Source organism: Magnolia sinica, chromosome 5, assembly GCF_029962835.1.
Source record: "Magnolia sinica isolate HGM2019 chromosome 5, MsV1, whole genome shotgun sequence".
Taxonomy (NCBI): Eukaryota; Viridiplantae; Streptophyta; class Magnoliopsida; order Magnoliales; family Magnoliaceae; genus Magnolia; species Magnolia sinica.
Genome location: NC_080577.1, coordinates 102,428,053 through 102,447,124, shown reverse-complemented (window position 1 = coordinate 102,447,124; position 19,072 = coordinate 102,428,053). Strand labels below are relative to the sequence as shown.

Sequence of the window (19,072 nt, the reverse complement as noted above, 5' to 3'; positions counted from 1 at the left end):
GTCCGTCCCATTTATTACAAATTTCATAAATGCATTCGAAAGGCCCGTCGCCCGGCCAATTTAAAGTTTTTAATGCATTCGAAAGTAAACCTCTTTTGTTGTTTTGAGCACAGGTGAGCATTACAGTCATAGGCCTAGCTTGAGCCTGTCTATTTTGGCCCATCACATTTCTAGGTCAGCTTAACCAGGGTTGACATCCTAGTATTAAAATTACATCTTTCCTATCAACAAAGATGTGAACCTACTACGACGGGCTATGTCAAGCTTCATATTCTTTACACATTATTCAGGTGACAATAGTAGAAGCTATGCTTCGATCAACAAACTCAATTTTTTGAGTATATCTTGTAAGAATTTTGTAAGACTGGCCTTATTGATTAATGGCTTGGATTGCCTTTGGGGCTGAATAGTGTGATCAGGAGTATTAGTGGACCTCACTCAATTGTGATTCATTTAAAGTCGTGTAAGGGGTGGTGCGCTACAACTGTGTCACGCATATGGTGCTCTAGTTGGATTAGAATAACCCAATTCGTGTGGAGCTTTAGAGAGAGGAGTTTCAATGGGTTTCAAACTCCTCAACCCTCTAAATTATATAAATAGGGCTGGGTCCCCAAGCCTATACATGACTGGAGCTTTTCATCCCATCATAGTGCTTTTCTAAGGGTGTGAGGTGAGGCAAATTGCGGCATCAAGCCTACAACGATGACATCATAATAATACACATCACTAATTGAGTTACCAGATCTCCATACTTGATGCATAGCTCGATCATCTTCAATTCCGCATATAGTATTACATATCTAGCAACGCATTCTTATGTTTTTTTACTAGACCATAAACATTATTTTAAATAGAAAAACATGCCCGTTATCCCCAACAAAATATGCATTTGAATATCTTAAAAGCACATGCTTCCTTGTCTTGAAAACACAACTAAGATGCCCTTTGAATATCTAAATATCATTTTCAAATTTCACTAGTGTTTCAAAACATGGTTATTTTGGTATCTACCAGCATAACCTACTTCACAACTGAGATCCAGTCTTGTATGACATGGCATAGATCAAGCTTCCTATTGTGCGAGTAAGGAATGTGTGACCTTTTTTCCTTGTCTTATTAAAGTCACCTGTGGATGAAATTCAGTCATTTTTTCATTGAAATGGATTCTAGTTCATAATTTCCCATTCTAAGTCTTTTAAATTTATTGTGTTAGTATATCTTTATTGACTTGAGCATGGCATCTAATATTTTCTCAGCTCTACTAATTTTAACTACCAACACATAAGCTGCTTTTTTTTCCATGTCTTTTATTTTAAGTTAAAATTTAGCCATGATTTATTTCATTTGAATAATTTCTAGGTCATTTTGGACAATTTAGTTTAATTTTCTGGTATGCCACATTATGCAATTTCTAAGTAATTTATGAGTCTTGCTTGAATGCGCCCCGATGTTGTTGGAAATTACGAAAACACCTAGAGAAAAATCAAGTAGAATATGTGCAATAATACAGCTAAGTCCAAACAAGAATAATTCAAATTGTAGGTGAAAAAACCCCAGTAAGAAAAAACCACGATACGAAGCGACGAGTAATGCGCCATGAAAGCAAAAATTATAAGAGAGAGAGTCTTACTAATTTGAATAAGCCTCTAATATATTTCATGAGCCCTACCTGTGCCCTTTGACCCTTATAAACAATTTAGAGAGCCTTAGTATACATCTCTCTCTCTCTCTCTCTCTCTCTCTCTCTCTCTCCCTCTCTCTCCCTCTCTCTCACTCAAATACTAATTACATCCAATATACAAAGTGTTACAACCAAAATAGGAAACAACTTGCATACTCATACAATTTTGCACACATCTTCAATGGCATCAATACCCTATTAAGGATTTGTCAATGACATCGAGTACCAAAATTAAAACGTTATAGCAACCAACATAAAAAATTTTTAAAATATTCGATGGAATCGAGCATCTGTTGATGGCATTGAGTGATTAGTTGATAGTATCAACAAACCCGGTTATTAACAAATTTAATACATCAACAACAAATGTAACAACAAGATTCATTTTGGATTTGGACTCTGGTAGTTAGACTTGGGCCATTATCAATTAGATAAACAAATTAAAATAATAATAATTATTATTATTATTATGGTAGGAATCATGCCCAAAGATACTCTCATAATGAATATTGCAATTTGCAACTCATCAATTAATACAAATATTTTGGTCAATGTTCACATGTTCAAAGCAAAAGAGCTAAATTTATAAAAGGATTGAAATAATCCAATTAAGATCTCCTATTTGTTGTCTTTCCATCTCACAAAAGTGAGACTTCTCACGTAAATGTTTTAGATCATTGGGAGATGACCTAGATTCAAAGGCTAAAGTTCATGCATGCATTTGGGTAAACCTCATTTCTTAGTACATGCATATCATATATCGCATTGTAGATATTCGAGCAGGTGACGTGAGTAAAAGAGCAACGCCACCCATTAGGTAGTAGATATCATGAGTGTGCCATATCTCATGAATCTTTATTATATATAATTTTAGGAGCCAAATATATTGTTACTCATGCATTTACTTTTATTTAGTTTTAAAAAGCAGTAACCTTTGAAATTTTATGAGATATTAAATATACACTGGGGATATTTTTAAAATTTTGAAAAAATACGTTCACGTGTAGAAAAGCTCGAGATTAAGCTATGTCAATGGACAGTTAAGATCTCACCCACTCCTTCCTTCCTTCTTTCATCACGGACAAGTAGTTTGTGTTTTGCAGGTGGTCCACACTATGAACCCGTCTAACAAAGGCTTTGTGGGGTTTATCATGATGACTAAGTAACATCCATCCATAAATTGGTTACGCTGCCTCATATTAAGACACTAGCCTAAACAATATGCAGATTTAAAACTCAAATGGCTACAAAACAAGAAAGTGTGTGGATGGGTCCCTCATAGTTAGTGACCTACCATTTCTCTATGTTTGTAGCCCCATCATTTCCTTCTATTTCTCTCTCATTTGGCGCATGCCTATTTCCCTAACCACTTTAGTGCCGTTAAATATAAAATTGCATTGGAGATCCTCTGATAGGCCAAGCCATGTGGACAAGGTGGCCAAATGCAAAATCAAGCTGGTTTATGGATCGGACAACTCCACGGCTATAAACCGTCGTTCTCTTTGTTATCCATTATGAACAAATGAAGGCATGACTACCGCGACATATGCGGAACAACTTAGCATGGATGAGATCTACCTGGCTATCAGGTGAGCCACACTATGGTGGGGACCTTGGCTCAAAAATAGGCAATTCAACTCTCACAGGTGGGATATATATCGGAAACGGTTGAGGAAAGTCCCACCATTAAAATCATTCAAACTACATGTACGATTTGCCAACTTTGCGTGCTATCCAATCCACTCATCCAATGCGCCGCACCAAGATGAATGGATTTCCCTTAAGATGAAGGCATTTCAAGGCTCATGCGGGCCACACCATATGAATTTAAAGATTTTGCACTTTCCTTATTGCGTAGCCCACCTAATCTTGGATTGGAGTGATTTTTAGATCCATGCTAAAAGTGACCTCCACCTGATGAATAGAGTGGATCTGATGCATGTTTGTTTGGAAGTGGATAGTGTCCTGCCCCTGTTGAATGGATTTCCCTTAAGATGAGGGCATTTCAAGGCTCATGCGGGCAACACCATATGAATTTAAAGATTTTGCACTTTCCTTACTGCGTAGCCCACCTAATCTTGGATTGGACTGATTTTTAGATCCATGCTAAAAGTGACCTCCACCTGATGAATATAGTGGATCTGATGCATGTTTGTTTGGAAGTGGATAGTGTCCTGCCCCTGTTGGATGATAATCCATCAGGCAAGGGCTATGTGAGGCCCACTGCAATGTATGAGTTTGATCCTTGCTGTTTATATATTTTTTTGGATCATTTTAAGGCAGATCAAATGTAAGACCTGTATCATAGTCCGTACTGTTCCGTCGACTCCTGCGATTCTTCCCGTCGAATTCCAGCAACCTGCGACGTATAATCGACTTTTGCGCGCGATCGCAAGTCGAATCCCGTAAATTTGAGTCGGCTTAATCCGAGACTTGTACCATTACGACTACACTGTTGCCGCGGTTCCAGTGCCGCGTCTTGCATACCGATCTGATACCTTAGCAGGGAAATGTGGACCTGCGTTCAGTTCGAGGAAACACCGCGCGTTTGCAATCCCAAGAGAATCTCTACAATATGTCAAATCAATCCAATCAATCACCTCACATATCAAGTACATGTCTCATCCCCAAAAGCAACCCCAAAGTCAACTCTCTCCCTCTCTCTCTCTTACACACCCATACATGTCAAGTACATGCCCATCACCCCATCACTTACTTCTCATCACTCCATCACTCCATCACATATCACCTCTCCTTACAACCCTCTTTCTCTCTCTTTCTCTCCACACTTTCCAAGTAACACCAAAGAAAGAAAAGAGTGTGGACGTCCAACATTTCTAAAGAGAGAAAAGTGATTTTTGTGTGGCCCAGTTTCCCAACCCAAATCATTCATCCTATCCATTTAAACCTCATCACCCTCAATCAAAGAGAAGCACAAGGAGATCGGCTTTCCAACGAACCAAGAAAATCGAACGGCGGGTGCTTATTAGGCTAGAATTTTCATGTTTTGATGATGGGCCAAGTAAGGCATACCGATTGATGGTATGGACCTCACTTTGGACCCTAGGTGTGGCCGATGACCCACTTTGATCCACATGATCATTCCATGATGAGGTCATTCTCCATGGACCCCATCATAATGTTTATTTTCTTTACATGGTTAGAGGTCATCTTGACCTTCTATTTTGGTGGAGAAGGAATCTCCACCGTTGATCTTTGATTTAATGGGCCCACGTGTTATGAGACCCACTTGATGTATAATTGGTTGCAAATGAGGGCCCATAGTATCGGGGTCCCTCCATCACACGTGTGTCTCTCTCTCCTTTTCTCTCTCTATTTCTTTTTTTATGAGATGATATGGCTATGTGGCCCACCTGGATGGACCCCACCAAGAAGCATGTATATGATCCAAGCCTTTTGTGGGTGGGGCCCATTTTATATGTGTTGTATCCACGCCATCCACGATTTGGTGGCCCACCTGAGCAGGGCCCACCTTAAACATATTTGCATGCCCAAAAACAGTCCAGCGTCTGGACGTGAACTTGGAAAAAAAAAATAAATATTAGCTTTGGTTAGAAGCTTTTGGGAAGGGTTGTTCATGTAGGCCTCATCTTAATGTACGAACCCAATTCACACCGTCCATCCCTTTTCCCAGACCATTTTAGGCGCTGAGCCAAAAAATGAGACCAATCCGACTTTCGGGCGGGCCATAGCATAGCAAATAGCGTGTTTACTATTGAAATATCCCATGTCGTTTCTATACACCAAAATATATCATATATTGGGCATGTTTGGCTTGTCTAGAGCCATAGGAACCATTGGGCAGGGGTGGATCCTCCTAATGTGGGCGTCACATGTAGAAAACCTCAGAAAAATGAGTTTTCAAAAAAAAATTATATATAATAGGTAGCAGCGCCTACTGCTGCAATGTCAGCAGCGCAGGACGCTGCTGTGCCATGAGTGAGTGAGGCAGGGACAGTTGGGTCCCAGCCGTGGGCCCCACCATGATGTGTACCACAAATCAACACCGTGCATTTTGATGGGGCCCCTTAGGGCTGTGGTCCCTCAAAAAATCAACCTAATTTGGGACTCAGGTGGCCCACACGGCAGGAGACAGTGTGGTTCGACGTCTGCCACTGAAACCCTTTTGGGTGTCACAGCAGTTTTGGATTAATATGAAATTTGTTTTTCCTTTTCATCCAGGTCTGTGTGACCTTATCAACAGTTTGGATGACAAATAAACGTTATGGTGGGCCCCACGTGGGACCCACTGATGTATGTGTTTATTTCACACCGTCCATGGTAGTGGACAGTGGAACCCACCATGGTGTATGTGTTTTGTCTGCACCGTCCACAGTACTGGACGATGGGACCCTCAAATGATGTATGTGTTCTCTCCACATCGTCCATCCTTACGGGACCCCCCCATGATACATGTGTTGCATCCAAGCTGTCCAACCATTTTGAAAGCACATTTTAATACCTGAGACTAAAAATAAGACAGACCTATAGTTCAAGTGGACCCCACCTTGGTATATGTATAAGGCCCATCTTAATTTATTTGTAGCCTTCCGTTGAGGCCCACTTTGATATATATATATATATGTAAGGCCCATTTAAGGAGGCCCATCTTGATGTATTTATGGCCTTCCATTGAGGCCCACCTTGATGTATACAAGGCCCATTCTGATGTATTCAAGGCCCATGGGTCGAGGCCCAACGGGATGTCCTTAGGGTCCATTACAATGTGTGATTCTTCCGTGGTTTGTGTAATGATGTTTTATTGCGAACCATGCCTTGAGAGCAATGCTGGTTTGACATCCACATTGTAAGATTAATGTTGGTTAAATGTCCACATTGTCACTCTCCCTAGGGCCAATTAATAAGCCCAACTTGTTGTGTATGAGGCCCCTGTGCAGGGCCCATTTGTAATGTATATTAGACCCAGGTGTAGGGCCCACCCATTGTGCATTAAGGCCCATGGGTTGTGGCCCATTGTAATGTATTTCCGGCCCAGATGGCAAGGCCCGATGTTATGTATGAGAGGCCCATGGGATGTGGCCCATTGTGATTTATTTGAGGCCCAGGTACGAGGCCCATTGTGATATATTTAAGACCTATGGGACGTAGCCTAGTGTGGTGTATTCAAGGCCCATGAGATGTGGCCCATTACGATGTGTTCGGGGCCTATGGGATATGGTCCATTGTAATGTACATGCGGCCCACATATGGGGACCGTTATGATGATACATATGGCCTTGTGTGAGGACTAATGTGATGCATGTGAGGCTTATGTGATGAGGCCCACTTGACATGCGAGGCCCATTGTGATGTGTTCAAGACCCATGGGCGTAGCCCAATGTGATGCATATGTGGCCCATGAGTGAGGCCCATAGCGATGTATGTTAGGCCCTTGTGTAGGGTCATGGGCCCACTATACGTATGGCTCTATGTGGACCACTCCTTGGGGAGTGATGTCGGTTAAATGTCCATATTGATGGGTAATGGTGGTTGAATGTTCACATTGTGACCTTTCCTTAGGCCTTATTCGGCCGATTCCGATTGTCGAGGCCGAGTATCAAGGCCGATTCTGATTTGTCAAGGCTGATTGTTTGGCCAATTCTGATTGATGTGACCGATTTGCCGATTCTGATTATCGATCGATTTCGATTGATGTGACCAATTTGCGTATTTTAATTATCGATTGATTCCGATTGTCGTGACCGATTGCCGACTCCGATTTGCCGATTTTGATTATTGATCGATCTCGATTGTCGTGGCCGATTGTCGATTCTGATTGACGTGATCGATTTACCAATTCTGATTATCAAGGCTAAGTATCTTGGCCGAGTCAGATTGTCGAGGCCTAATGTAATATATATAAGGTTATAGAGCTATATATATATATATATATATATATAAGGCTATAGAGCCCTTTGTGATGTATATTAGGCCCGTGTTGGAGGCCCATTATGATGTATATGTGGCCCGTGTTAGAAGCTCATTGTAATGTATATGTGGCCTATGTGATGTGACCCACTTAATGTATATGAGGCCCAATATGACGTATCTATGGCCATCCATTGAGGCCCATTTTGATGTGATGCATAATGGACCCGTGTGAGAGGCCTATTACAACGTACTTGGGACCCATTGGTTGTGGCCCATTGTGATTTATTCGGGGCCCATCCAATGTATATAGGCCCACGTGATGTAACCCATGTGATGCGTATTAGACCCATGTGACGCGACCCATTATGATTGTATGAGGCCTATTGTGGTGTATTTGAAGGCTAGGCTACGGAGCCCATTGTGATGTATGTTAAGCCCATGTGAAAGGCCCATCGTGATGTGTATTAAATTCTTGAGTGAGGCCCATGGTGTTGTATATTTGTCCCTTGTATGAGGTCATGGGTCCACTATATGTTAGGATCTATGTGGGTCATTCTTTGGGGGCAATGTTGGTTAAATGTTCACATTGTCGAGGTCGATTGTCGATGCTGGTTATTGATACTGATTATGAGTATGTGACAGCATAACATCATGATATATGCCCACACGCATCATCTGCATGTTTGTTATGAGATGCGGTTGATCATTATATATGTCATTGAGCATGTTGTTATGAGACTCTCTGACAGGCGGAGATTATCTCACATGAGCGCACGATATGCACAAGATTGATGCATGACTAGATTGTATGACTCGTGCACCTTGCATTATGATTACTGTATGCCCTAGCGACATCAGGGCCGTAGCCTCCACAGGCATATCGTGGATGGCCAGATGGGACAGCGAAAATTTGTTCTAGCATTGAGCTACCATAGATGGCCCTGGGTGAAAATTCCTAAATCCTTTTAGTAACAGAGGACGCCCCAACGTCGAGACCGAGTGGATACATGAGCGCCCGAGTGCCGAATACCAGGAGGCTGCTTCTCTCACTATGTTGTGGCCCGTTGGGAGGGGGTGTGGCCTTACCCGCCCGAGCGTAGGGGGTATTGTTAGACTGAGTTTGACCATCTCGTGAATGGGTCTGTTATCGACGTGCCGGATAGGTATTGGCAGACTATTGGTCAGGCGGATAGTGAGGTTTCTTATGCTCACCTGAACTGTGCGGCTGAGAGAGCGGCAGTGCCATTTAAAGTGTACTAAACCCCAGTGATGATCCCAGAGATGAACCGTACTGATATGTAGACTTATTGAGCAGGAGTTGCATGCTCATTCAATTATTCATTCACTATCCACTCGGGCTGGTAGTGCGCAACTATTTGTTACGTGTACCTTCGCATGACCAATATTTCGGTTGGGCATGCGACTAACCTGAGATCAGAAGTTTACCACGTTGAGTCTGACTATCCAAATTTAGGTATGAGACTGGTTTAGATAGGAGTCCTTTGTGGTGGACCCCGTAGCCTGCGATACTACGTACTATCATCTTGACTTCACACTCCAGCATGGTCATTCCATTCGCACTGCATATTGCATTACATCCATGGCATATGACATTTTGGGTACCGTGTTTCTGCATTATATGATATAGATACAGCTGATGCTATTCGTGGACTCATCAGGAATTGCAGATTGCATCGCATCCTCAGCATCTGATATCTGACTCTTTATGACTCCTCATTTGCATAGTTGTTTTATATTGCGTATCCTGATATTGATTGACTTATGGAATTGTCCGTGTTTCTGTTTACTCTGATATCGTATGATTCATGATCTTGTTAGTATTTCTGCTTATTCCGATGATGTATAATTTATGGGTTTTGTATTATACTTGACACTTATCTTGTGCACACACTTTCACCACCCTCTAAGCTTTTGTAAGCTTATGCACGATAGATGCGTGCAGGTGGCGTTAGGTTGCAGCAGCGTTGAGCTTAAAGCGTGCAGCTGTCCTCTGGAGATTTGATTTCGATATATGTATTTCCTTTTCAACATTGTATTCAAATTATTATATTAGTGGATATGTGATAATGATGTTGCCTTTATGATTTGAGTATACGTGTGGTTATGCTTCTTATGAGACAAATGTATGTTAGAAAATTCTCCTTGTAGGATTCCAGGATCGGAACCTGATGTATGCACGCCGGGGGCTGAGAATGGGGTACTACGGAGGTTGTCGGCACCGAGTTCGGTGATCGGGATTCCTGTGAATTCGATTTTCGGGTTTGAAGCGTGATATCAAAAGTTCAAAACTAAGGTAGATCAAAAGTTCAAGTTGACCGCACTTTATCCGTGTTAGCTATATAATTTTTTTTTGTCACACTTTATGATATGAGCTCAAAATTGAGGCAGATCAATTGCTCTAGCGAACCATGCAGTGACAATGTCACCCACTCTTGAAATTTTTATAGGGTTATGTTTATTTGTCATCCAATATATTCGTAACGTCATATATAGCTATACAAATTATAAAATACAAATATCATATTTATAAAAAACTTTTACAGCTACCAAGTAATTTTTATGGTAGGCGTTCAATCCCACTCCCTGGGGCTCATTTGAACCTTTGATATGCCTCGTATCTCAAGTGGTAGACTGAGTCAAAGATACCTCGTTTCAACGCTTAGGGTTTGTTTGTTTTTCAAAGAAATGAGAAATACCTGGAAAATAGTAATTATTACAATTTTACTGCGTTTGAAAATTCATGGAAATTTGTGCCGGTGAAATTGGTTCAAAAGATATAATTTTAATTTTTGAACTGCCAGGTAATGCGAATGATATATCCATTCCGTCAGTCTGTTTTATTACAATATTTTGGAACATGAGACAAAAAATGAAACAGATCCAACAATCAAGTGGCCCACGCCAAAAGAAACAGTGGCCCTACAAAGATTTTAACGGCAAGTATTCGATTCCCTTTTTTGTATGGCGTGATCCAATTGAGTAATGGATATGCCTCAATTTTTTACTCATGCTATGAATTCAACTGGAATAATGGATGAACTAAGCCAAATGCATCACAGTGGGACCCACAGATATTTTGTAATATTCTTGGTTTTCGTGTCCAAAAGTATGTAATCATATCAAGTAAGTTGCAAATACAGGAGGGAAATAATTATTACTTTTTTACACTGCGTTTACCATTTCACCGAAAACCAAACACGCCCTTAGGTCTCGGTATCGATCCTTAACGGGGCTAGCTAACAGTGAAGTGTCAACTGACAGTGTGGGCGCATTAACGAGCTGACCAGAAAATATAATACATTTTTGGTTCATACCATAAAATGATCTCAGAAGAAAAAAAATTGGATGTACATTGCGGATAAAATCAATACATCACGGTGGGGCCCACAGTGATTGTCTGGAAAGATCACCATCCAGGCCGGGGCAAGAGGCAATCTGCTTCCTGATTGTCCCCACGCTGTGCCTTTTCAGGGCAAGTCAGGCCGTCAGCACGGCGATGATAGTCAGGCTACCGCAGTCCATTCATCATCTTTATGCACGCATGGTCCACCTGACGAATGGATGAACCCGACCGTAGCAAGATGCGACGTCCACAGCAAGGCATCTTATGCACGGCCCTGATGTCCCGCACGCTCACAGGCTGGCACGTGCGCAGGGAGGGTGTGCGCGGGTCTTACAACGTCTCGGCACATGTGGGAAGGGGTAGTTTGGGCAATTTCGGAGTGTAAGTTTAGGGTTGAAAATTAGGGTTTGGGCCGTCTATAAATGGGCCCCGAACATCGCAGCTCATTCTTCATCGAAGGCGGTGAGGCAAGGGAAGAACTTCCACCAATCTTCCATCTTTCTCCACCGTAAGATATCTTTTCCGATCTACAAATGCATTCTATTTAGAAATTGCTCTTGTTTTTCCGTTTTGATGCTTGAGATTTACATTCATGTGTGGATTTTCTTGCTTTTTTTATTTTTTCTTTTGATAGAGGGACGGGATTTCAGCCCCTGAGCCCTTGTAAACAAAAGCCCTGTGGGGCTCACCGCGATGTGTCTGACATCCGTTCCGTCCATCAGTTTCGCCGGCTCGTTTTAGGACATGGGCCCAGAAATTAGGTAGATCGGTAACTCAAGTGGGCCACACTACAGGAAACAGTGGAGATCCTGATTCCTACCAGGATGAAGGGCAGAAACAAAACTTCTGTGGGCCCTAAGAAGGTATCAATGGTGGGTCTTCAATCCCTCCCGTTTCTTGCTGTGTGACTCACTTGAGGTTTGAATCTTGTGGTTGGCGTTCAATCCATCTGGGAGATATTTGCTGCATGAATCACTAGTGGGACCCATGATTGTAATGGCTGGATCACTGAACAATGGGCCCCACTTGTACAAGCTGAAAACCGAATGTTCTATAATACCTCCATCTGAAAATTTTGGGTCTTAAAATCTCCAAAGCTGATTAGATGATGCATGATGACCCAACAGGATGTGATATTTTCTTCAGCTCAGAAACTGTTTAGGTGTGGGCCACCTTTCGGTGGTGAAAAATGTTCATCTTGTGGGCCCCAAGATTTGGTCTGTTTGGATGATTGTGCCTGTGGCCTGCAAATGGACAATTTATCGACCGGTCCATATTCAGCTTGAAAAATCTGTCAACTATTTGGGTCATATTTCGAGACAAGGGTGGTGATCCATTAAAATTGAGTCCCACCAGATGAACGCCCTGGATCATTTGAAAGTGGGTCCGGCTGTAGAGATGTGAGCTGAACTGATGATGCTGTTTGGGAGGCATCATGCCAACTCTTATTCTGAGTTTCTGCAGTATACTTCGTGTTTTTGAGTCTGTACACAAGTAGCTCATGTTTCAGTGATCCAAAACCTTTCATATAACAACCATAGCTGTAGATGATCCTTGCACCAAACATTCCAGCTGTTGAACATTTGGCCTGTTTTGATTGAATGCAGGTTCATGCTTTTTAACCTTTTACTTGAAGTGTTGGGAACTTTCCATATGGAAGATTTTGGTGCATTGGCCATTCACAGTGTGACTCATGATATCAATGGTTTGGATCACTGAACCATGGACCCCACTTGTGCAAACCAAAAATCTGATCATATTGTACAAATTATCAGCTCAAGCAGTTGTTATATCACATCGTGCTGTTTATGTGTCCGCCATTTTTTGTTGAAAAAAATTTCGATTGTTTGAATGCTGATTTGAGTTATGATCTGTAGTTTCTTCTAACGTTCAAATTTCTTGTCTGGGTTTAGACTCATATGCTAGTTTAGTACCATTTAAAATTTGGTGGTTACTCTTGAACCTTACACGTGCCATAGTTGTATGGCAATCCAGACTGTCCAAATTACTGACCCATTTGTGGATATGTAGCATAACCCAAAAGTTATGCTGAGAAAACAATACCAATCTAATTTTGACTACAAAATTTGGACCACTCACTGTTTTACTTTTACTATCCATTTGATATCCATCAATTGGATGGTTAGAATCTCTTGGTCAGTGTGATTTTGTAGATATGTTCCATCTAAAATGTGAGCCAAAAATTGGATGGTTTGGGAGGATGAACAATCATATAGGAGTCCACCTTCTAGTTCGTCTGTTGTCTCTGAGGATGATCAATCAAAAACTTTCGTTCTTCCAAGGACATCCAATGCGGAAAGTTAATGGAGACCTGAACTGAAGAGACTTGATTTTCCATGAGTCTGAATTATCTGTTTTCCTTTCTGCCTTTTCTTCCCCCTTTTTTGTAAAGCAAATGAGATGTCATCGTCTGTTTTTTCTGCTGAAATTGTCTTCTTTCTTTTTGTATATACCTTTTTTAATTGGAGGTTCAGTAGTCCTTGTGAAAAGGCAGAAGGTGGACTACTTCGTGTTTTCAAGTCTGCACACAAGTAGCTCTTGTTTCAGTGATCCAAAACCTTTCATATAACAACCATAGCTGTGGATGATCCTTACACCAAACAATCCAGCTGTTGAACATTAGGCTTGTTTTGATTGAATGCAGGTTCATGCTTTTTAACCTTTTACTTGATGGGTTGGGAACTTTCCATATGGAAGATTTTGGCGCATGCACCATTCACGGTGGGACTCATGATATCAAATGGTTTGGATCACTGAACCATGGACCCCGCTTGTGCAAACCAAAAATCTGATCATATTGTACAAATTATCAGCTCTAGCAGTTGTATATCACATCGTGCTGTTTATGTGTCCACCATTTTTTGTTGAAAAAAAATTCAATTGTTTGAATGCTGATTTGGGTTATGATCTGTAGTTTCTTGTAATGTTCAAATTTCTAGTCAGGGTTTAGACTCATATGCTAGTTTAGTACCATTTAAAATCTGGTGGTTACTCTTGAACCTTACACATGGCATAGTTGTATGGCAATCCAGACCATCCAAATTACTGACCCATTTGTGGATATGTAGCATAACCCAAAATTTATACTGAGAAAACAATAACAATCTAATTTTGACTACAGATTTTGGACCACTCACTGTTTTACTTTTACTATACATTTGATATCCATCAATTGGATGGTTAGAATCTCTTGGTCAGTGTGATTTTGTAGATGTGCTCCATCTAAAATGTGAGCCAAAAATTGGATGGTTTGGTAGAATGAACAGTCATATAGGAGTCCACCTTCTAGTTCGTCTGTTGTCTCTGAGGATGATCAATCGAAAACTTTCGTTCTTCCAAGGACATCCAATGCGGAAAGTTAATGGAGACCTGAACTGAAGAGACTTGATTTTCCATGGTTCTGAATTATCTGTTTTCCTTTCTGCCTTTTCTTCCCCCTATTTTTGTACAGCAAATGAGATGTCATTGTGTGTTTTTTCTTCTGAAATTATCTTCTTTCTTTTTGTATACCTTTGTTTATTGGAGGTTTAGTAGTCCTTGTGAAAATTTAATATCTGAAAAGAACAGACGATGGTGATTTTGTCTCTGTTTGTTTAACAGAAGTTATAACTGTAATGGATCTTGTTATATTAAGCTCCTCGATCGATGGCTGACTGTAGAAGTAGTTCTCGCTCCTATTAAGTCCACTGTGACATTGTTGACCTTTTTGTTAGACGCCTAAATATGACTTAAGTCACATTGTAGTTAATGAAAAAGATCAAGTCACATTGTAGTTAATGAAAAACATCTCTAATACATAATATCTGTTAACATAAACTCATTATGTGGTAAAGATCAAGATCTCTAGTACGAAATGACTACAAACTAAAACGAGATAAACTCATTTTTAGGCATCTACCAAACAGGGCCAAAAATTTAGAAGGAAATGCCTAAAAAAAAATACCGTGATGAGATTATTACAGTGGTTGTAATGGGTTTCACAATGGCTCTTCCTTTCTTTTTTTTTCTTTTCATTTTCATATTTGTTCTATTTTTTCTTGCCTTTAAATTTGTTATGAGGGCCCATTAGAATATTGATAAAAAAGTTGCCAGTATGACCTGTTATAATTGAATAAAGAACATTATGAAGGTGCGGTCACTAGTGAGAACCTTTTTTCATTAATGAAAGCCTTGTTTGTCCCTGGGGATGATTCAAAGTAAACTTTCGTTCTTCTGAGATAATCCATGCGGAACTTTCTGGAGACCTGAACTGAAGGGACTTCTTTTTAGTTTTAGCTTCTCTTTTTTCCCCATTTGGGTTCCCCTTTTTTGGATCCTTCTCCCTTGAGTTATGAGTCTTTACTTCTTTGGTTTTATAGTGTGATCTCAATGTTTATTCGCTGTTGATCCATGTGGGATTTTTTCACAGGGTCAATTGTTTTCTTGTGGTTTTTGGATCATGTGTTTTTTCATGGGTTGCTAGCCGACATTTATGAACTCCTTGTCTAGCCTTAGAAAAGCTGGACTTTGCATTTGGCTGCAGAGTTTTAGTTGAGCGGACATTGATGTGTTTGGCATGAATGCACGATCAAGATTCTTAAAGTTCAAGTTGTTAGTGATAATGCATGCAGGAGTTTCAAGTTTTAGATGAGGCCCCAAATATGAGTTAATCTAGCATCTTTGCACTTGGGGCAATGACACAACTAACGAGGTTATTACGGGAGCACGTCAATTGCTTGTTGAAAACTATTTCCAAAACCCCAATTTGGCCCGGGTCTGCCCGTGCACCATTGAGAATTTCTTGAAGGCCCCCCCTCTAATTGAGGGCAAGGCTTTCAAAAAAAAAAAGTTACTCATTTGATTATACAGTTGAAGTATTATTTTTCCCAAAATACCTTATGACATGGGCTTTTTTCTGCAAAATAAAAAGTAAAATATTTGAATTAGAAGTTCCTGAATTTTTGTTGGTCAACTGGATGGTTTTCAGCTGAGTCCAATACTCGATAAGCCTTGAAGATCTTATCTCTGATGATGATCAATTAATAACTTTCGTTCTTCCGAGATAATCCATGCGGAAAATTATGGAGACCTGAACTGAAGAGACCAAAGATCTTTGATGTGAGACATATTTTCCTGCCTCTAGAATAATTTATATTTTTTCTTTTAGATTTTCTTTTTATTTTCATTTTCTTTTAGATTTTCTTTTTCTTTTTTCCTTTTTTTTTAACAGTCTGCTGAATCCCCATGAAGAATGCTATGCATGATAAAAGTAGTGGGCTGATCTCCATTGATGAATTCTCAAATGCTGAGGGATATTTGTGCAGTTGTTTGCATTGATTATGTGAAATTTCATCTGATATCTTCTGAAATTGCTGTGATATGATAGAGCAAAGACTGCATTCCAATGTTTTTCAAATGGAAGCATTGTGGATGGGATTGGTTCTTGTAAGACCATGTTCGGTCCTGTGCTTTCTTGAATTTTAACACAGCACCTCTACGGATATTTCATTCTGCTATTTGGTCTTCACATTCCGTTCCCAGTTTATTCTTTTCGGTTTTCATCATCTTGGCTGAGACAAAGCTCCTAAATTTGGAGTGTTTTCCTTGATGGTTTTGAATATTTGTAGTACACTGATCGTTGGTGCCGCAATTTCTGTGGCTGCAGACCTATGTTTTTCATTTTATCTTTTAAAAGTTGTTTTGGTTTGTCCTCGCCACAATAATCTGTTTAGTGGCTGTTTTGTGTGGTAAAGAAAACAAATCTCAGTATTTTCTTCATAGATTTTGATCCGGACTCCACAAGACCACATGTTCTTGCTGAGTTGTCATCTGTCGGGTCCACCAGTCACCAAATGCTTGGAGTAAAAGATGCCAAGATATCTTTTGAAGCATAGCCTTTTAAGATTTTCATCATGATTCATTTTGTACAAATGTATCTCCCAGTGATTGAACATTAACAATAGTTTCAGCCTTGTCTGAATATAGTTGTTGACATCCAAGAATAGTTCTGAGGGAGTTTTTTTTTTTTTTTTCCGCTTTTAATTACCATAAAATTTAGTCATGTTACATAGGTAACATTTTTCATGTAGCATGGTCTTCTGAGTGACTCAGATGGACTTGTTCGGTACTGAGTTGATTTGGGACTCTGACTAGGGTGATGACTTGTCCAAGTCAAGCTGGCTTGGAGATGTTAGGGGGTGACTCGTGGCACTGAACCAGATCAGACTCGACTCGGACAAGTCCCCAGTCAATGGGATTCAATGAAGTAAATGTACCTAATGATTTCTTTTTCTTGTTTTTTTCCTATTTTGTTTTCATTAACAGGGAAGCATCATGGGTCGAAGGCCGGCTAGATGCTACCGGCAAATCAAGAACAAGCCCTACCCAAAATCAAGATACTGCCGTGGTGTCCCTGATCCCAAGATCAGGATATACGATGTGGGCATGAAAAGGAAGGGTGTAGATGAGTTCCCCTTCTGCGTCCATCTTGTCAGCTGGGAGAAAGAGAACGTGTCGAGTGAAGCTCTCGAGGCTGCCCGGATTGCGTGCAACAAGTATATGACCAAGTTTGCCGGTAAGGACGCATTCCACCTCCGTGTGAGGGTCCACCCATTTCATGTCCTGCGTATCAACAAGATGCTTTCGTGTGCTGGGGCTGATAGGCTCCAGACAGGCATGCGGGGTGCCTTTGGGAAGCCTCAAGGGACGTGCGCGAGGGTCAGCATTGGGCAGGTGCTGTTGTCTGTCCGTTGCAAGGATAACAATGGGGCAAATGCCCAGGAAGCTTTGAGGAGGGCAAAGTTCAAGTTTCCAGGCAGACAGAAGATCATCGTGAGTAGGAAGTGGGGCTTCACGAAATTCAGCCGAACTGATTACCTCAGGTGGAAGGAAGAGAATAGGATTTCTCCTGATGGAGTCAATGCAAAACTGTTCGGTTGCCATGGGCCATTGGCTAATCGAAAGCCAGGACAGGCCTTTTTGAGTGAGCCACTCTCTACGGCTTAGATCCCTATCTGGTATGATTTCTTTACTTTGATTCTACTGTTTTTGTTCTCTTATACCAAAAAATTTCTACATGGATATTGAGAGATTTGAGACATTTTAAGAGTTCATGTTGCAATTTGTGTTCTTAGTTTATTGATCTTGAACATTTGATGATCAATTCCTGACCATTGATTTTTATTTTTTTTTCTGAAACGTAACACTACCAGGGATTGAACCCTCGATCACTCACACACACTACACTCATCTCGACCATTTTACCCATTGGTTTGGCAGGGTATGGGTAAAATGGATGGTTAGAAGAGGGGGTAGTTCATATCAGTAGAGATGCTCCTGATAAATGGTCTGGGTCTTTTAATGTGGAAACCCCTTTCTTGCCCATTTGCAGTCCTCTGCAGTATGTGATGGATGTGCAATGTATTGTCCAGTAGAAGCCATGTTCATATGAAATGATATTACAACTTCACCAGGCCTAAGCATTGCTTGTCTTGGATGGGTCATTTCCTAAGTTTCATTGATTGGACGATCTTAACCACCACTCCATTGAAGGGCATTGGCCCCTCTGAAATGAACAGTTGGTATGGACTTGATCAGGATGCCTGGTTATTTAAGTTGGTGGTGGCCATTGATGAGAACCTACCTGCTCACAGGTAAAGAAACCTCACTGACCAGGTTATCGCAGTCATCCAGGCAGTTCAGTTCTTTCAAATGCACATACCTCGAGCATTTCTTGCACGGCTAATGGGCGTACGCTACTCTATCGCGGCATACCAAGAAGTCACGCATGTGTGGCCTTACATGGGCCATGTGCCAGGTCAGGAATGTGCAGAATCAGGGCCATCCAAGGCATCAGATATCTCTATGGCCTCGACCAAGTTCCTCGTTTATGATCATTTGATTCTTGCAAGGGTAGATTAAAAATCAATGTGTGCCCCATATGATCATCAAATGAATAAGCATGTATATGTGTGAAATACATGTCATGGTTATTGATGGGAAAGGGAATGGCGCAGATGCATCGGTAATCTTTTGATACCCTCTCAAAGGTCCAGATAGGTCACAGGTGTTGCAAGCGATCATTGATGAACGCTGATCTACTTACATTTTACAATAGATTGACATTGATCAAACAA

The 19,072-nt window shown here is 40.9% G+C and overlaps 1 protein-coding gene and 6 non-coding genes across 7 annotated transcripts; all 7 read left to right on the top strand.

Annotated features, from left to right (window-relative positions):
• The first annotated feature begins 11,290 nt into the window (after window positions 1-11,290).
• LOC131246477 (large ribosomal subunit protein uL16-like) lies at window positions 11,291-18,099 on the top strand. The gene is made up of 2 exons (XM_058246644.1): window positions 11,291-11,445; window positions 17,262-18,099. The coding sequence occupies exon 2, from the start codon at window positions 17,271-17,273 to the stop codon at window positions 17,940-17,942; it is 672 nt and encodes a 223-aa protein (XP_058102627.1). The 5' UTR covers window positions 11,291-11,445; window positions 17,262-17,270; the 3' UTR covers window positions 17,943-18,099.
• Window positions 13,200-13,284, top strand: LOC131247738 (small nucleolar RNA Z159/U59). The gene has a single exon (XR_009172010.1). It is a non-coding gene; the product is annotated as a small nucleolar RNA Z159/U59 (small nucleolar RNA).
• Window positions 14,258-14,342, top strand: LOC131247739 (small nucleolar RNA Z159/U59). Its single transcript, XR_009172011.1, has one exon. It is a non-coding gene; the product is annotated as a small nucleolar RNA Z159/U59 (small nucleolar RNA).
• LOC131247737 (small nucleolar RNA Z159/U59) lies at window positions 15,135-15,217 on the top strand. Its single transcript, XR_009172008.1, has one exon. It is a non-coding gene; the product is annotated as a small nucleolar RNA Z159/U59 (small nucleolar RNA).
• On the top strand, window positions 15,614-15,765 carry LOC131247571 (U4 spliceosomal RNA). The gene has a single exon (XR_009171850.1). It is a non-coding gene; the product is annotated as a U4 spliceosomal RNA (small nuclear RNA).
• On the top strand, window positions 15,959-16,041 carry LOC131247735 (small nucleolar RNA Z159/U59). The gene has a single exon (XR_009172006.1). It is a non-coding gene; the product is annotated as a small nucleolar RNA Z159/U59 (small nucleolar RNA).
• On the top strand, window positions 16,175-16,252 carry LOC131247741 (small nucleolar RNA R21). The gene has a single exon (XR_009172013.1). It is a non-coding gene; the product is annotated as a small nucleolar RNA R21 (small nucleolar RNA).
• Window positions 18,100-19,072: the final 973 nt, after the last annotated feature.